Genomic DNA, 16311 nt, shown 5'->3' on the forward strand with positions numbered 1-16311 from the left:
CTGCAGGTAGATGTATGGTCTCCTGGACAGACAAATATTGTTCACATGATCACAACTGTAATTAGACAAGGGTTGTATCATCGTTCAATGAAATGTTCTCACTGGCAGCCTCGGAAGATAATTGACGGATTATCAACATACAGATGCTCCTTTTAGGGCTTTAGTGCAGTGGAAAAAAGACAAAAAGCAGGTAAAGACAGTATAAATAATCAAGAAAACTGGAAACTGTAAGAGAAACCTAGAAGCAGAAAAATATTTAATTCATCAGTGTAACTGGAAAAGCAGTGAGACACACACCTAAATGAGAATGTTTTGACGCACTGTTATGTAGTTGCATAGTACAGAGTGGTAAGAAACGACAAGCATAATCTGTGTTTAGATTGAACTTTAATTGATCACCCAACGAGGAAAAACAAAAGAATTAAGAGTCTAGGCCCGAAACGTCAGCTTTTGTGCTCCTGAGATGCTGCTTGGCCTGCTGTGTTCATCCAGCCTCACATTTTATTATCTTGGAATTCTCCAGCATCTGCAGTTCCCATTATCTCTAAAACAAAAGAATATCTGTGTAAATGGTAGGCCATTTTGAACTGAAATTACAAATTTCCTCACTGAGAAAGTAGAGAACCTATGGAATCTATCTCCACCATGAGAGTCTGTGGATTCAAAGTCATTAAATATTTTTTTAAAAAGAAATCAGTAAAGTTCAAGAAGATGCATGAGTAAATGGCCATGGGGAAATTAAGAAAATGGTATTGAGATCGATGATCTGGCATGATCTTATTGAATGGTTAAGAGGATTCAGTGAGCTAAATTGTCTTTTCCTGCTCCTCTTCCCTGTATTGCACTAGTATGAAGATACTGTGAATATATTTGGACTGTGATTGGAATTCATTTACCTATCTAAGCCAGTAACTCACTGGTGCAGTCACACTGCTGACAGACCATTCACTTGTTCAATGTGCAAGTAGGGATTCAATCAGATATACTATATCATATAAAGACTGGCAATGCTGGCAACATCCCTAGGGAGAGAAACAGAGTTAATGTTTTGAGCCTGGTATGACTTCTTAAGAACAGATTCAGTTCTGAATAAGTTACTTTAATCTTGAAACTGCTGAGTTTGGCCAGCAGATAGCAAGAACTGCAGATGCTAGAGTCAGAGTCAGTACAGTGTGGAGCTGGAAGAACACAGCAGGCCAGGCAGCATCAGAGAAGAGAGTCGATGTTTTCGGTCAGGACCCTTCTTCAGGACTGGGGAGGGGGAAGGGAACTGGGAAATAAATAGAGGAAGGAGGGCTGAGGCAGGGAAGAGGTAGGTGGGATGGCGGTAAGGAGATGCTAATAGGGGTAGTCGGGATGGGTCAGTGGAAAGGGTGAATCAGATAGATGGGAAAGATGTGTCAGATCAAAGAGGCAGGAATGAGAGGGTGGGTTGGACATGGAATGAGGCTGGAGGTGGGGAGATTTAGAATTCATCAATTTCAATGTTCAGGCCATCAGGCTGTAGGCTCCTGAGGTGAAATATGAGGTGTTGTTCCTCCAGTGTGTGTATGGCGTTATTTTGCCGTTGGAGGAATTCCAGAACTGGCATGTAATCAAGGGAGTGGGCGGGGGAGTTAAAATGGTTAGCAACTGGAAGGTGTTATTGGTTATAGCATACACCGTGCAGGTGCTCTGCAAATCAGTCACTGAGTCTGTGTTTGGTCACATCGGATACAGTAGATCAGTTTAAAGGGTATACAGGTGAATCCCTGTCGGATATGGAAAGTTTATCTTGGCCTTGGATGGCGGTGAGAGGGTAGGTGTAGGGGCAGGTGTCGCACCTCCTGTGGTTGCAGGGAAAGGTGCCAGGTCCGGTGGGGTTGGTGGGGAGTGTAGAGCAGATGAGAGAGTCACAGAGTGAGCAGTCCCTACAAAAGGCAGATAGGGGTGAGGAGGGAAATATCTCTTTGGTGGTGGGTTAGATTGTAGGTGGTGGAAGTGGCAGAGGTTGGGGGATGGTATGTGAGGACTGGGGGACTCTTTTTTTGAGGAGGGGTTTGAGGGCAGGAGTGCAGGAAATGCAAGATATCTAGTTGAGGGCACTTTTGATCAATGGAGGGTAGAAGTTGCAGTCCTTGAAGTATGAGGGCATCTGGGATGTCCAGGATTGAAAAATTCCATCTTGGGAGCAGATGTGGCAGAGGCAAGGGAAGTGGGAGTAAGGGACTGCATTCTTGCAGCAATGTGGGTGAGGTATAGTCAAGGTATCTATGGGAGTTGGTGGGTTTGAAGTAGATGTCAGTGGTGCAACAATTACTAGATATGGAGATGGAGAGGTCCATGAAGGGGAGGGAGGTATCGGAGATGGTCAAGGTGAATTTGAAGTCACTCCAACCTCAAATTCACCTGGACCATTTCTGATACCTCTGTCCCCTTTCTGCAACATCACAGTTAGACATGAAAATAAGATGTCATATTCTTAATATATTTGCTTCCGCCAGGAGAAGATATCTTTCTTATTTAGGGCTTTCAGGTAAAACTTTACTTTAAATGTTGATGGATATTCCATTCTTAGCTGTTTATAGATACTCCAGATATTCTTGGATATTTTGTTTGATAAATAACATCAAACCGGATTTTATTAGATTTGGTGATACATCTATTGATTTTTTTTTGGCATAGTGACATGCCTATCCACTTAAAGTTGTTGTCTAGGTTCTTCTTAAACTTCAGACAACTCTGACCGGAATATTATGAATGAACTGCCCAAGTGTCCCATATTACCGAAGTGGCCAAATCCATATGAGCACAAGCAGGTACCAATGCAAAACCATCCCAACTTTATTAGGGAGAAAAAGTTGTAACTTTTAAAACTAAACATACTGTCTCTGATCCTATTTAGCCCTTAGGTCACAATACTTACTGAGTGTCTTGTAGATTTATGCAGTCGCTCTCTCTCTGGCTCTGTGAAGCTGCATTCTTTCTCTCTCTCTCTTTCCCTTTCTCTGGATGGTCAGCTATGTTGCCTCTTGCTTTGCTGGTCTCCTCAGAAGATCCAAGAGGGTCCAAGACCATGGTCTGTAGGTGAACCCTGTTTTTATACCCTTTTATTTGGTTTTCTGGATTTTTCTTTACTTCTGGTCAATCAGGGAAATTCACTTAATAGTTTGAAAGTGTCAGTCATTTGGGTGGTATACTACTGTTTGTTTCTTTGTGTAACAAGACCTAATACCTTCCTGTCTGTGCCCTCCTTTGTTAAGTGGATAAGTTGTTAGGGTATGTCTGTCCAGGATAACTGTTGCATTTTACATTATGCTAACGTTGTGACTACCATGTCTGAAATGGGATTTTTTTGTGATTTCAGTGTTTTACTTGGCTAATGTAGCCAACATCACTTGCTCTTTGGCCAAGTTGGCAATCTATCTGTGTTTTGGCATCCATGTAGCTGCTACAAAGTGTATTGCTTAATATAATTGTTAAAATTAATAAATTGTCTTATTTCTGTTTCGGTTACAAGTGAAATGAACCACGCTGTTTATATATTCCTGAAGGTGGAACCTGTATGTTCTGGAGAAAGAAATCCCAGACACTTCAAATATCCATGACATTTACAGCTTCACTGAAGCTCATTAAAATTAACTTGGAGTTAAGTAAAATTTTCTGTCAGCTTCTTCTCATGGGAGGTGTGAAGTTTGAATTCAGCAGACATAAATTTTCAGGGAAATATTCCTGACCTGAATTGACTCTCAGTAAGAGTCAAAAACTTGAAGTCACTTCAATTAAGCATGTGAGGACACCAGCAAATTCACAAGTGGTTGCAATGGTAAGAGTCTAATGTTATTGTTGCTTTTCATCACTTCCAACTTCACTCCCCCTTCATATCACACTTACACACATACCACAGGAAAACATCCCAACAGGACATTTCAACTAATGCACATGTGGACAGATGGAAAAAAAATGATTAAAAATTTTAAGGGACATCTTATGGGGAGAGAGATGAAGAGATGGAGTATTTTAGGAAGGGAATTACACAGCAGAGACTTCAAAGTACAGCCACGAATAGTGCAGCAATCAATATTTGAGTTGTGCAAAAAGTCAGGGTTAGAAAAGGAGCTTAGACAGATGTATAGCTGGAAGAGTTCTCAAAGATAACAACAGGATAGCACTTTGCAGGAACTGAAAACAGGAGTGATAATAATGCATTTCAGATGTTGCTGGGAGCCTCTGTACTCCAGAGCATAGGAGTGAGATGTGAATGTGATCTGTGTTAAGACAGGAGCACAGAACATGGAATGAGCTTGAGAAAATGGAGGAGCAAATCTGAGAGGCTGGCTAGGAGTGCATTAAGATAGTCCAGTCTAAAAGGAACAAAGCCACAGGGAAATGTTTGAAGCAGTAAATCAAATGACTTCGGGTCAGAGTTGGCTCATGGCGTGAAGGTGGAAGTGGTAGGTCATTGTTGAATCAAGGCTTTTAAAAAGTCTGGTTTATTATTTGACAGTTGCCAAGAAGGATAGAGTCAGTAACTCAGGAATCAAATTTGGAGCAGTGACCATAATCAATAGCATTACTCTCCCCCACATTTAACTGGAAGAAATTTCTGCCAGTGTGGTATTAAATGTGATGTTTAACATTTTAACAGTGGAGGAGTCAGGAGAAGAAGTGGTATCATCAGCATCCCTGTGGAATCTGATAGTTTTCAAACATCATCTTTGAGTGGAAGCATAGGGGTTAGAAACAAGAGGGAATCAAGGACACATCTTCAGCAACACCCACAGTAACCATGCAAAAACAGGAAGAGAAGACATTGCAGATGACACTGACTGAAATCTGCAATAAGCAAGGAGCCAGAATTGCTCCACCCAGCTAGACAACAGAGTTTGCAAGATGACCACGTATCAAAGAATACAGAAAGACCAAGAAGCACAAGAGATTATTCCTCTTTCTACAGTCACACGATGTCATTTGGGACTTTGCTAAAACTTTTGCTATTGTTATAGGGCAGATATCCGAGGGGAAGGATTTAAACAGTAGTTCAAAGTGGGAACGGATTTAGAAAGTGGCAAACCTCTGATTTTGGAGGTTAGAGATGGGATGGAAGTTAACAAAGAACAGTGGAGCCAAGTATTGTTTTTTATGAGGAGAATATTGATGATGGCACATTTGAAATAAAATTGAACAAAAGAAAACATTAACAACATCACCTAGCATGTGGAATTCTGGGTGTCAGTCATGAGATTAGGGACTGAGGAAAGAAAAGGTGGATCCCATGGACAAGATGAGCTCAGAGAGGACATGGTGGGAGAGAAACTGAAGGATGTCAAGCTAATGTTCAGCTAAGATGGGACTCTGAAGCAGTTTCACCCAGTGGGCTAGTGGAAGTGAGGAAGAATCTGATCAGATTGCCTCAATCTTAATGACGAAGAAACTCCACAAGCTCCATGTTATTGGAGGCAAAAGAGGAAACAGTGGAGACAGAGAGCCCATTAAAAGGAACTAACTTACGGTACAGGTATTAAAAAGATTCAACACATGGCATTTAACACAAAATTACTTTATTTTACTTATATGCAGAATACTAACACCTATAACTGGACTGGGGTTTATTAACATCAGCAAAAAACAGATCCCAATAAACACAGTTCATTCCAGGATGCAACTATCAGCAAAATCACTGCAGCTTCTTGTGGACTCGCTGGTGTTTCAGCAGGTGGGATGACGTAGTAAATCTCTTCCCACATTCGGAGCAACTGAACGGCTTCTCTCCAGTGTGAATTCGCTGATGAATCAGCAAGTCAGATGATTGAGTGAATCCTTTCCCACACTCAGAGCAGGTAAATGGTCTCTCCCTAGTGTGAACTCGCTGGTGTGTGAAGAGCTGGTTTGACTGACTGAATCCCTTTCCACACTCAGAGCAGGTGAATGGCCTCTCTCCAGTGTGAACTCGCTGGTGTATATTGAGTTCAGATGACAGCCAGAACCCAGTTCCACATTGAGAGCACCTAAATGGTCTCTCATCAGTGTGAACACGTTGATGGGACATCAATTCCCCTGAGCTTTTGTAGCACTTTTCACAATCTGGGCATTTATAAGGTCTCTCTCCAGTGTGAACTCTCTCATGTCTTAGCACATGGGATAACTGAGTAAACCCCTTCCCACACATGGAGCAGATGAATGGCCTTACCCCAGTGTGAATTCGCTGATGCACCGTGAGTTGGAATGATCCCCTGAACCCAGTCCCACAGTGAGAACACCTGAAAGGTCTTTCATTGGTATGAACACGATAATGAGACTTCAGGTCCCCAGAACTTTTATAGCATTTGTCACAATCTGGGCACTTAAAAGGTCTTTCCCCACTGTGCACTCGCTGGTGTGCCATCAGCTGAGATAATCGCGTGAATCCCTTCCCACATATAGAGCAGGTTAATGGCCTCTCCCCTGTGTGAGTGTATTGATGAGTGTCCAGCTCAGATTGGTAACTGAATCCCTCCTCACTGACACCACACTTCAAAAGCTGCTCCTCAGTGTTACTGCACTGGTGAACAGTGCTATTCTCTTCCATGTTCAAAACTCTATGGTATTTAAGGTTACGTTCAATTGAATGACTTTGAAATATCTTGATGGGATGCTTGATTCAAGCTGCCCAACTGCAAATTCTCCCTGTTCAAAATCCTGTGAAATTAACATAACAGAAAGAAAGAAAGAAAGAATGAGAGAAAGAACCCACCAAAACACAAGGGCGTATTGTGAAAATGAGCTGAATCAATCTGATAGGTTGTGGGGCTGGCACTATAAAAAAAGGAAAATCACCGTGAAAGTTGCTTTTCAGGAAAAAAAAACTCTATTGAATGACAGCACCTGAAAGTGAACATCATCACCTCCAAGGCACACAGCATCCTGACATGTCTGACATCCAGTACTGGATCAGCAGACAGACATTCTCCACATATAAACATTGGGAAGATCAAAGTCAATGAAAGTTTCAGTCTCAGTGACAAACACCATTTCTGAGCAACCAACTCCATCCTTCTCTCTGGTAACTGTCTGAGGCTAAACTAGACTGTTCACAATAACACGAAATATTTCACACTGCAATGAGTGTTCAAGCACAGATCCCCATTGTCACCAGGACCGCCTATTTTTGTCTCAGTAACATTGCCTGATTCCATTCTTATCTCAACTGAAACCCTTATCCACTTCATTGTTACCTACAAATTTAACTATCTTAACATGCTCCTGGCCCAGCCTCCCACACAACCTTTAACTTTTAGCTTATCCAAAACTCTGCTGCCTGAAGGTTTCCTTGCACCAAGAATTAAGAAAATGTTCAAGTTCTTGTGCTCATTCTCCTACATATCTGTATTCATCCTCATCTTTGTAATTTCCTCCAGCTGCACAGTGCTGAGGCCTTTGCATTCATAGAAATCCAGCATCAACAGCATTCCTGATTTTAGTCTCACCATTTTAGGTGGCTGTTCTTTCAAGTGACCGGATTTCAAGTTCTGGAACTTTGTCCTTGAACCTTTCCATCTCACTTTCTTTTAAGATACTCATGAAAAATCCCAGTCTGAACAAGCCTTTAGTCTCCTGCCTTAAAACTTCCTTACAATGGATTAGTGTCAAACACTGCTTTGTAAAATTCATGTGAAATGCCTTGGACCACTAAAAGTGTGATAAAAACACAAAGTAATGTTGTTGACCTGCTGTTCCTTCATCTTAATAATAATCCTGTAATTCCTTACCCTACAGCAGTGTGGCAGCACCCTCACTACTTGGATTGCAGCGACCCGAAGATCAAATCACCTTCTCCATGAGCAACAGTGGCGGGGCAATATCCGCTGGTAACTGTGGAGACAGAAACAAGATTAACACTTCAAGTGCAGAATGAATTACAAAAAATAAAAATGGTGCAGAATTTGGTGGCCAATATTAGCTCAGAAACAGTGAGAAATGGAGTACAGAGCAGCCAGAACAATTCCTGACCACGAAATATACAAGTCTGAGGCAATGTATTTGGTGAGGTCAAATGCGAGAGGAAAGTATACAGTAAATTTCATTTGATTTGAGGATCTTGGAGTACAGGAGTCCATAATTCCCTGATGTTAAGATCAGGGGTGAGTGTATAGATACTCCAGAGAATGTTAATATTAAAATAGAATATTAAAAGGAGGAAGTTTTGGGTATCCTAAATCGCATTAAGGTAGACAAGTCCCAAGGGCCAGATGGGATCTATCCCAGGATGCTGTGAAGCACAAGGGAAGAAATAGCAGGGCCATTAGCAAATCTCTTCACATCCTCTTTGACCACAGGCGAGGTTCCAGAGGACTGGAGATTAGTCAATATTGTTCCCTTGTTTAAGAACAGAAGCAGGGATAATCCAGGAAATTATAAGTCGGTGAATCTGACATCTATGGTGGGGAAGCTCTTGAAGAAGATAGTGAGGGAGAGGATATATGTACATTGGGAAGACTAGTTAGCATCAGGCAGCATGATTTTGTAGGGGAAGATCATGTCTCACCAACCTGATCAAATTATTTGAAGAGGTGACAAAGATAATTGAGGAGGAGAGAGCTGTGGATGTAGTTTATGTGGACTTAAGTAAGGCATTTGATAAAGTTCCACATGGCAGATTGGTTCAAAAGCTAAAATCACATGGGATTCAGGGTGGGCCGGCAAGATAGATAGAAAACTGGACTAGTCATCGAATACAGAGGGTAGCGGTGGAAGCGTGTTTTTCAGAATAGAGACTGGTAACTAGTGGTGTTCCACAGGGATCAGTTTTGGGTCCGCTGATGTTTGTCGTATATATAAATGATCTGGAGGAAAATGTGGGTGATCTGATTAGTAAATTTGCAGATGAGACCAAGATTTGTGGAGTTGCTGATGATTGTGAAATGATACAACAGGATATAGGCAGATTGGCGACTTGGGCACAGAAATAGCAGATGGAGTTTAATCCAGACAAATGCAAGGTGATGCATTTTGAAGAATCAAATTTAGGTATGAATTATATTGTAAATGGCAGAACCCTCAGGTACACTAAAATACAGACAGATCTAGGTGTGCAGGTCCACAGTTCACTAAAAATGGCAACAGAAGTGGCTAAAGTGATTAAGAAGGCATATGGCAGGCTTGCTTCCATCAGCTGGGGCATGGAATACAAGAGTTGGCAAACCATGTTGCAGCTTGTTAGGCTGCATTTGGAGTACTGTGCGCAGGTTTGGTCACTACATTACCAGAAGGATATGGAAGCTTAGGAGAGAGTGCAGACAAGGCTCACCAGGACTCTGTCTGGTCTCAAAGGCATTGGCTTTGAAGAAAAGTTAAAAAGACTAGGATTGTTTTCACTGGAAAGGTAGCAGCTGTGCGGAGACCCCATACAGTGCTACAAAATTCTGAGAGGCATAGATGGCGTGATTAGTCAGAAGCTTTTTCCCAGGGTTGAAGTTTCAGTTACAAGGGGACACAGGTTCAAGGTGAGAGGGAAAAAGTTTAAGGGAGATGTGTGAGGAAAATTTTCACAGAGAACGGTAGGAGCCTGGATTGCACTGCCAGAGGTGATGGTGGCGGAAGTAGGCACACTGGCGACATTTAAGAGGCATCAGGATGGTAACACAAATGGGGAGGAAAGAGGATTGTTTATGGATTGTTTAAGGGCAGAAGGTCTGTTTTTCTTAAACTTTAATCAAGACACAATGATCAACACAGGCTTGGAGGGCCGAAGGGCCTGTTCCTGTGCCATACTTCACTTTTTGCTTTTTTTTTGAAAGTAGTAACACAAGCAGATAAGCTAGTAAAGAAGGTGTGTGGCTTGCCTTTGTCAGTGGGGCATTGAGGATAGAAGTTGGCAAGTCACATTGCAACCGTATAAAACTTTAGTTAGGCCATATTTGGAGTATTATGTATAGTTCTGGTCACCACACTATAGGAAGGATGTGGAGGATTTGGAAACTGTGCAAAAGAAGCTTACCTGGAGTAGAGTGTATTTTCTATGAAGAGAGAGGTTGGACAAATTTGGATTGTTTTTACCAGAGTGTCAGACAGTGAAGGAGGACATGGTATAAGTATGTAAAATTATGTGAGGCATGAATATGCTGTCAGTACCTTTTCTCCCCCCAGTGTGGAAATGTCAAATACAAGGAGGCATAGGTTTAAGGTGAGAAGGGAAAAGATTAAAGATGCGTGAAGCAAGGTTTTCTTTTTAAACTTGAGAATGGTACGTACCTGGAATATGCCACAGGGAGATGATAGCAGGTAACATTTAGGAGGTATTTAGACACACGAACAGGTAGTTAATGGCGATACAGAACTCAGTGCAGGCAGAGGGAATAGTTTGGAATACCTTTGCTGGTAAATTCTTACCATGGGAAAATAAATCTGGTACACCAGTAGCACATTGTCAGGGAAAGGGTAGCAGGAGAAACCTCATTTAGAGGAGATTAGCAGAATTACTGGTGAAATACTAAACAGAACTAAAATATACCCATTATTAGACATAAAGCAGGCTAGACAATTAGACGTGACTGGGGATGGCAAACTTGAAACATAGCAAAAGATGGACATGAATTCAGATGTACAGTAAAGAAGTTACACTAGTTCTTGAGCTATGGAACATCTCTCAGATAATAGCGCCTACTGACAAAAAGCTCTAAACTGAAGTGAATGGACAAAAACACTCATCTGAAAGAATTTCAGTTTTCTATATCTAGATCTCTTGCTGGAGCCAAGTGTTGGAAAGAAATCAGACACACTGGAGTCAGAATTCAGTTGAAGAAATACCCCAGAGAGAGTGCAGTGACGTCACTGTGTATCTGCTGGCACATGAAATAGTCACTTGAGGAATCATGTGTCACACACAAAACACAGACCATCTAAGTCTGCACAAGCCCATGATTACCAAACAATAAAGGATGTAGGGTACATAAACAGGTGCCTGGAAGAATACAGGAAGCCAGGCAGCATCTGGCAGATGTGAGAGTCCTTGAGAGGATGTAGTGGACACTTATCAGAAGGGCAATTTTAGTTGCAAGGTTAGTTTAAGGAATCTGGGGCTGTTCTCCTTCAAGGAAAGGAGGTGGAGGGGCGATGTGACGATTTGATAGAGCTGTGCAAATGCTTGAAATTTTTGGATGACATGCATTAAAAAAAACTTGTTCTCAAAGCTGATCACAAAAGGATTTGGGAGACATCGCAAGGACTTTGGCAACAGTTTTGGTTCAACTCGGACCTGAACCGTGGAGGCAAGATGATAGCAAGGTATCATTTGATCAAACATGAAATCAAGGAGCCCTCACAAAATAAGATTCAATAAGAATCAAGTGAATGTCTCTGCTGTTTGGAGACATACCTAGCAAATAAGAAGATAATCAGTTGGAGGTCAGTAGTTTCAACTGCAGAGATTTTTTAGTTAACCAGTTTAGAGATGTTATTATTTACCTCTAGCACAGCTGGGACTTGAACCCAGGTCTCCTGGTTCAGACACACGGATACTACCACTGAACTATAAGGGCCTAGGAATTCATTAGGGTAGACAATATGACTCACCTCTGGAGTAGGTGAGATTTGAATCTAGACCCTATGGCCTAGAATTAGAGTCACTATCACTGTGCCACAATTCCCTAGGCCAGGAAAGGTTGTTTCTAGACCTAACTGATCTTCAGCTGTTTCACTTATGACCTTCCCTCAAATCAAAAGGTCAGATGTCAAAGGTGTTTGTAGGAGATTGCATAATAAGCAACTTTTCATATTCTGAAGCACTCCAAATCCAAATGCAGCAAGACTGGACAATATCCAGGCTTAGGCTTAAAAATGGCAAGTAATACTGTGCCACTGAAAGTGCCAGACAATGATGCTATCCATAGAGAGAATCAAACCATTTCCCTCATGACAATCATTGGCTTTGCCATCAATAAACTCCCAAACTATTAACATCCTGAGGTTACCACTGACCAGAAATTAAACTGGAATAAAGCTCACATAAATACTGTAGTGACAAGAGCAGGACAGCGCTGAGGAATCCTGCAGGAAGTAATCACCTCTTAACTCCCCAAAGCCTGTCCATTGTCTACAAGGCACAAGTTAGCAGTGTCTTGGAATACTCTCCATTGCCCTGGATGGATGCTGCTCCAACAACACTTAAGAAGTTTGACATCGCCCAGGACAAAGCAGCTTGCTTGATTAACACCACATTCACAAATATTCGTCCATCCACCAACAACATAGTAGCAATGTGCACCATTAACTTTGAAACCCCATAATGAACCTATACCACCAAGAAGAACAAAGGCAAATAGATGGAAACACTTGTACCTCTAAGTTCCCCTCTCAGCCTGAGGACTGCAATGAGGGGAAATGCATTCAGAGAGTGGTATCCCTGTAGAATTCTGTGCCACAGAAAGCAGTTGAGGCCAAAACATTGAATATGTCCACAAAGGAGTAGCTATAGTTTTCAGGGCTAAAAAGGTCAGAAGGTATGGGAACAAAGCACAAACAGGGTACTGTGTTAGAAGATCAACAATTATTTTGATTGAGAAAGCAGGATTGAAGAGCAGAATGGCTTATTTCAGCTCCAATTTTCTATGTTTCTAAGCCACTCACCATCCTGACTTAGAACTATGTTGCGTTTCCTTCACTATCACTGGGACCAAATCCTGGAACTCCTGTGCAGCATTGTGGGTGCAACCCATAACTAGTGGACAGCAGCAGTTCTGGAAGGCAACCCACCAACATCTTAAAGGCAACTAGGGATGGGTAATAAATGCTGACTTGACAGCTAACCCCACATCCCCTGAAAGAATAAAGTAAATCTTAATGCTCACATATAAAAGTCTTCAATGTCCAGGCCCAGATTAATTGAGTGATTACGACAGAATCATACAGCACAGAAACAGGCCATTCGGTCCAATAGATCCGAACATGATGCTTACTTTAAGTTTGTGGTGTGTCAATTCTTCCTTTCTAATCCCTATAAAAGCAGTTCGTAAAATTGATCCCAATCAGTCCAGGATAGGTATTCACAACATTCTCTCCTGCTGTCCCTGGGCCCACAGCTAGAATACTGTGAATAGTTTTGGTCCCCTTTTTCAAGAAAGGCATTAGAGTCAATCCACAGAACTTCATTAGGTTGATCCCAGGTATGGAGAGGTTTTAATTTAAAGACAAACTGAGTAAATTAGGCTGACGTTGATTGCAATTTAGAAGGATGAAGGGAGACCTTATCATAACAGATTTTCACGAGCACTTGATTTTCACTCATAAGGTGGTAGGACTCAAACTCAGTGCCAGTAAGGATCATCAAGGAAGAAACCTTCATAACATTTGAGATATATTCAGATATGCACCATACAAGGCTATAAGACAAGAGCTGGAAAATGGGTTTAAGGGTTAGTGCTGACTTGATGGGCTTTTTTCTGTACTATAGACCTCTATACAAGGTAGATAGGGAGTAGCCCTGAAACTCCAGTACCAGATGACATAAACTTGTCACCCACTTAAAACAGATGAAGAATAATTTCTGTTCAGAGATCATTGTGAACTAGTGGAACTAGACAGCTGCTGAGGCTGGGTCATAAAAATGTGTCAACTTTGAATATTCTTAATTGTTAAGGAATAGTTTGATTTGAAAGTCATGGGATCAGGCACAAATTCATTGAACAGCAGAGCAGACGACGTGTCCAATGTGTACTTCTGCTCTGACATCTCAAGACACTAGAGGGTTATGTACTCTCCCTGGGGCGGATGGGACCTGAGGGCGGCCCAGGTCATAAGAATCCCTACTATGTGAAAACAGACCATTCAGCCCAAAAGAGTCCACACTGACTCATCACTCTATCCTTATTACCCAGTATTTCCCATGGCCAATTTATCTAAACTGCACATCTTTGGGCTGGGGGAGGAAACCAGTGCACCAGAAGGAAACCCACGCAGACACAGGGAGAACGTGCAAACTCCACAGACTAGAGATAACAACGTGTGGAGGTGGTGAACACAGACCAAGCAGCATCGCAGGAGCACAAAAGCTGATGTTTCGGGCCTAGACCCTTCAGGTCAGCTTTTGTGCTCCTGAGATGCTGCTTGGCCTGCTGCGTTCATCCAGCTCCACACTTTGTTATCTCAGATTCTCCAGCATCTACAGTTCCCATTATCTCTGATACAAACTCCACAGACTGTCGCCCAAGGCTGGAATCGAACCTGGGTCCCTGGCGCTAAGGCAGCAGTACTAGCCATCATCCATAAATAACGAAAAAGGGAGCGTAGCGCAGGAGCTTAGTACAACAAATGGCCTCTGCGGAGCGAGTAAGTTCAACGGTACCCTCCCTCAGAACACCTCCAGGGCCACGTGGTCACGGGGCCACGCCCTCACTAATGTCACTCAACTGCTCACGCATGCGCGCCGCTCTACACCACCCCCCCCCACCCCAATAATATCCCCTAACCCCCCCAGAGATGTCGGCCGTACGTTGGGCCCCTGTTTCTCGCGAGCAGCCTGCATCCGTTCGCCCAAAGCCACTAAGCCATCTACTGAGGTTTAAGACGTGCACTGGACATTTATAAAGGCTTCCCGCTGAGTCAGAGGGCCGAACGTTGGCCTCCTCTTCCCCCGCCCCTCCCCTTCCTTACCGCCCGCCGGACTGACAAACCAACGTCTCTCCGCGGCCACCCCTTACATTGCGCATGCTCCAAACACACTCGTTGTCAATGCGAATGTTTTGGCTGACAATTGGGTCCAGGTGATTGTCGGCACCTCCCGGCCAATAGGCAAAAGGGGGCGGGATCGGATGACAGCGCGGAATCAACAGGTACTGCAACCAATCGGAGTGAATGAGAGGGTGGGACTAAAACCGAACCCCTTTTTCCCGTTAGCCAAAACCTTCGGTAACAAGGTGTGGAGCTGGATCAACGCAGCAGGAATGCAGACGCTTCGGGCTTAGACCCTTCTTCAGAAACCTTCACTTACTCGGAATCTGATTTGGTCAAGTGGGTAACCGGGCCCTTCGGTTTGTGGCTTTGAACCCCTGTGGGGCCGAAGCAAACATTTCAATATTTGTTACTGAAATAGCAGAACGTGATGAGATAATGCACAAACAATTCAAGGGCTGATTTAAAGGGGTACTTGGTTACACATTCCCTACCAAAACGAGAAATTGATGGAAAGAGCAGGAAAACAATTTTAGAAGAATGGTTCTGAAAACGGATTTTGGATTAATGGTCTAGAGATAATACCACTATCCCATTGCATTGCCTAAATTTACCTGTCCCTAGTGTTGCGATTGATGAGAGTGGCATTGTTGCCATGGAATACTCCTAAGTAATTGGACTCTTCTGTATCACCTGTCCTTTGAGGAGAAATTTGCAAAGAAAAACACCTTTACCCGCAAGTCCATCAGGAAATTGTCAGCATGTAAAGTCCTTGAGGCCCTGTGGAAAAAGGAGAGGGTGAATCCTGTCGTGTACTTCCCTGAGCAGTCTGTCAAAGTCATTTGGCAGAATGCCTAACCACAAGAATTTTCTAACAAGCACTAAGCTATCACTTGGCTGGTGGTGAAGAGGGCACTTACCTGCAAGATCCCTCTTGGACACCCGGTCTGTCTACTCCACTGCACTCAAAGCAGCTGTGCAGGGGTTGAGACTGTTGTACATCTCCTTCTGGAAAGTACCTTTGCAAGGGAAGTCTGGAGAAGGATGCAGTGGTTTTTGTTGAAGTTCATCCCAAGCAACTCCATGATGCAAGACAATTTTGCTCCATGGTTTGTTGCCTGGAATGTACACTAAGAGAGACATCCACAGCACCTAAGGGACCATCAACACAGTGAATGATGCTCTTTGGTCTACCCAAAACTTATTGGTCCTCCGGAACAAGGAGTAGACCTCAACCAAGTGTTGCAGAATGGTATATTCCAAGGTCCAGGGACTCATTAAAGGTTGGAGCAGCTGCTGCCAAGGTGCAATGGGGAAAGACCACTGTCTGCAGTCTTCCTAACACACCCCCACCCCATTTCCTCAAATGCATGTAAAAATAGTCTTGTACAAGTAAAAGATGCCTTTGGTTTGTTTGCATACAGTGAAACTCCAATGTTTGTTTGTTGCCTTGATATGCTATTATATAGAACCCAACTGCATTTGTGACTATGATATTGCCTGCAACGTTTCTGAATGCAGGGGAAAAATAGAATTCCGCAGAAAAGTCATTGGACCTGAAGTGTTAATTCCACTTTCTCTTCATAGATGGTGCCAGAAAGCTGAGTTTTTCCAGCAAATTAAAAAACTCAGCTAGTCTGTCAGCATCTATGAAGAGAAAGTGGAATTAACATGTCAGGTCCAGTGACT

At 42.8% G+C, this 16311-nt stretch overlaps 1 protein-coding gene across 8 annotated transcripts; it reads right to left on the reverse strand.

Annotated features, from left to right (window-relative positions):
- Positions 1-402: 402 nt before the first annotated feature.
- Positions 403-15376, reverse strand: LOC125449327 (zinc finger protein 239-like). Of its 8 annotated transcripts, none has more exons than XM_059641667.1 (4): positions 14605-14644; positions 10210-12439; positions 7728-7830; positions 5524-6657 (listed from the first exon to the last, which is right to left on the reverse strand). In XM_059641667.1, exon 4 carries the CDS (start codon positions 6545-6547, stop codon positions 5657-5659), a length of 891 nt encoding a protein of 296 aa, XP_059497650.1. In that variant the 5' UTR covers positions 6548-6657; positions 7728-7830; positions 10210-12439; positions 14605-14644; the 3' UTR covers positions 5524-5656. The 8 variants fall into 8 exon arrangements, 7 of the variants coding, with proteins under 7 accessions (XP_059497650.1, XP_059497649.1, XP_048380988.1 ...); XM_059641666.1 differs by lacking the exon at positions 14605-14644 and adding an exon at positions 12583-14365; XR_009443128.1 differs by lacking the exons at positions 5524-6657; positions 14605-14644 and adding an exon at positions 403-544 and having other exon boundaries at positions 10210-14365.
- Positions 15377-16311: the final 935 nt, after the last annotated feature.

The sequence above is a fragment of the Stegostoma tigrinum genome, chromosome 42, assembly GCF_030684315.1.
Source record: "Stegostoma tigrinum isolate sSteTig4 chromosome 42, sSteTig4.hap1, whole genome shotgun sequence".
Classification (NCBI taxonomy): domain Eukaryota; kingdom Metazoa; phylum Chordata; class Chondrichthyes; order Orectolobiformes; family Stegostomatidae; genus Stegostoma; species Stegostoma tigrinum.

Excerpts from the sequence above, each read along its gene's own strand:
- LOC125449327 (XM_048525031.2), bottom strand. The coding sequence starts at position 6,547 with ATGGAAGAGAATAGCACTGTTCACCAGTGCAGTAACACTGAGGAGCAG.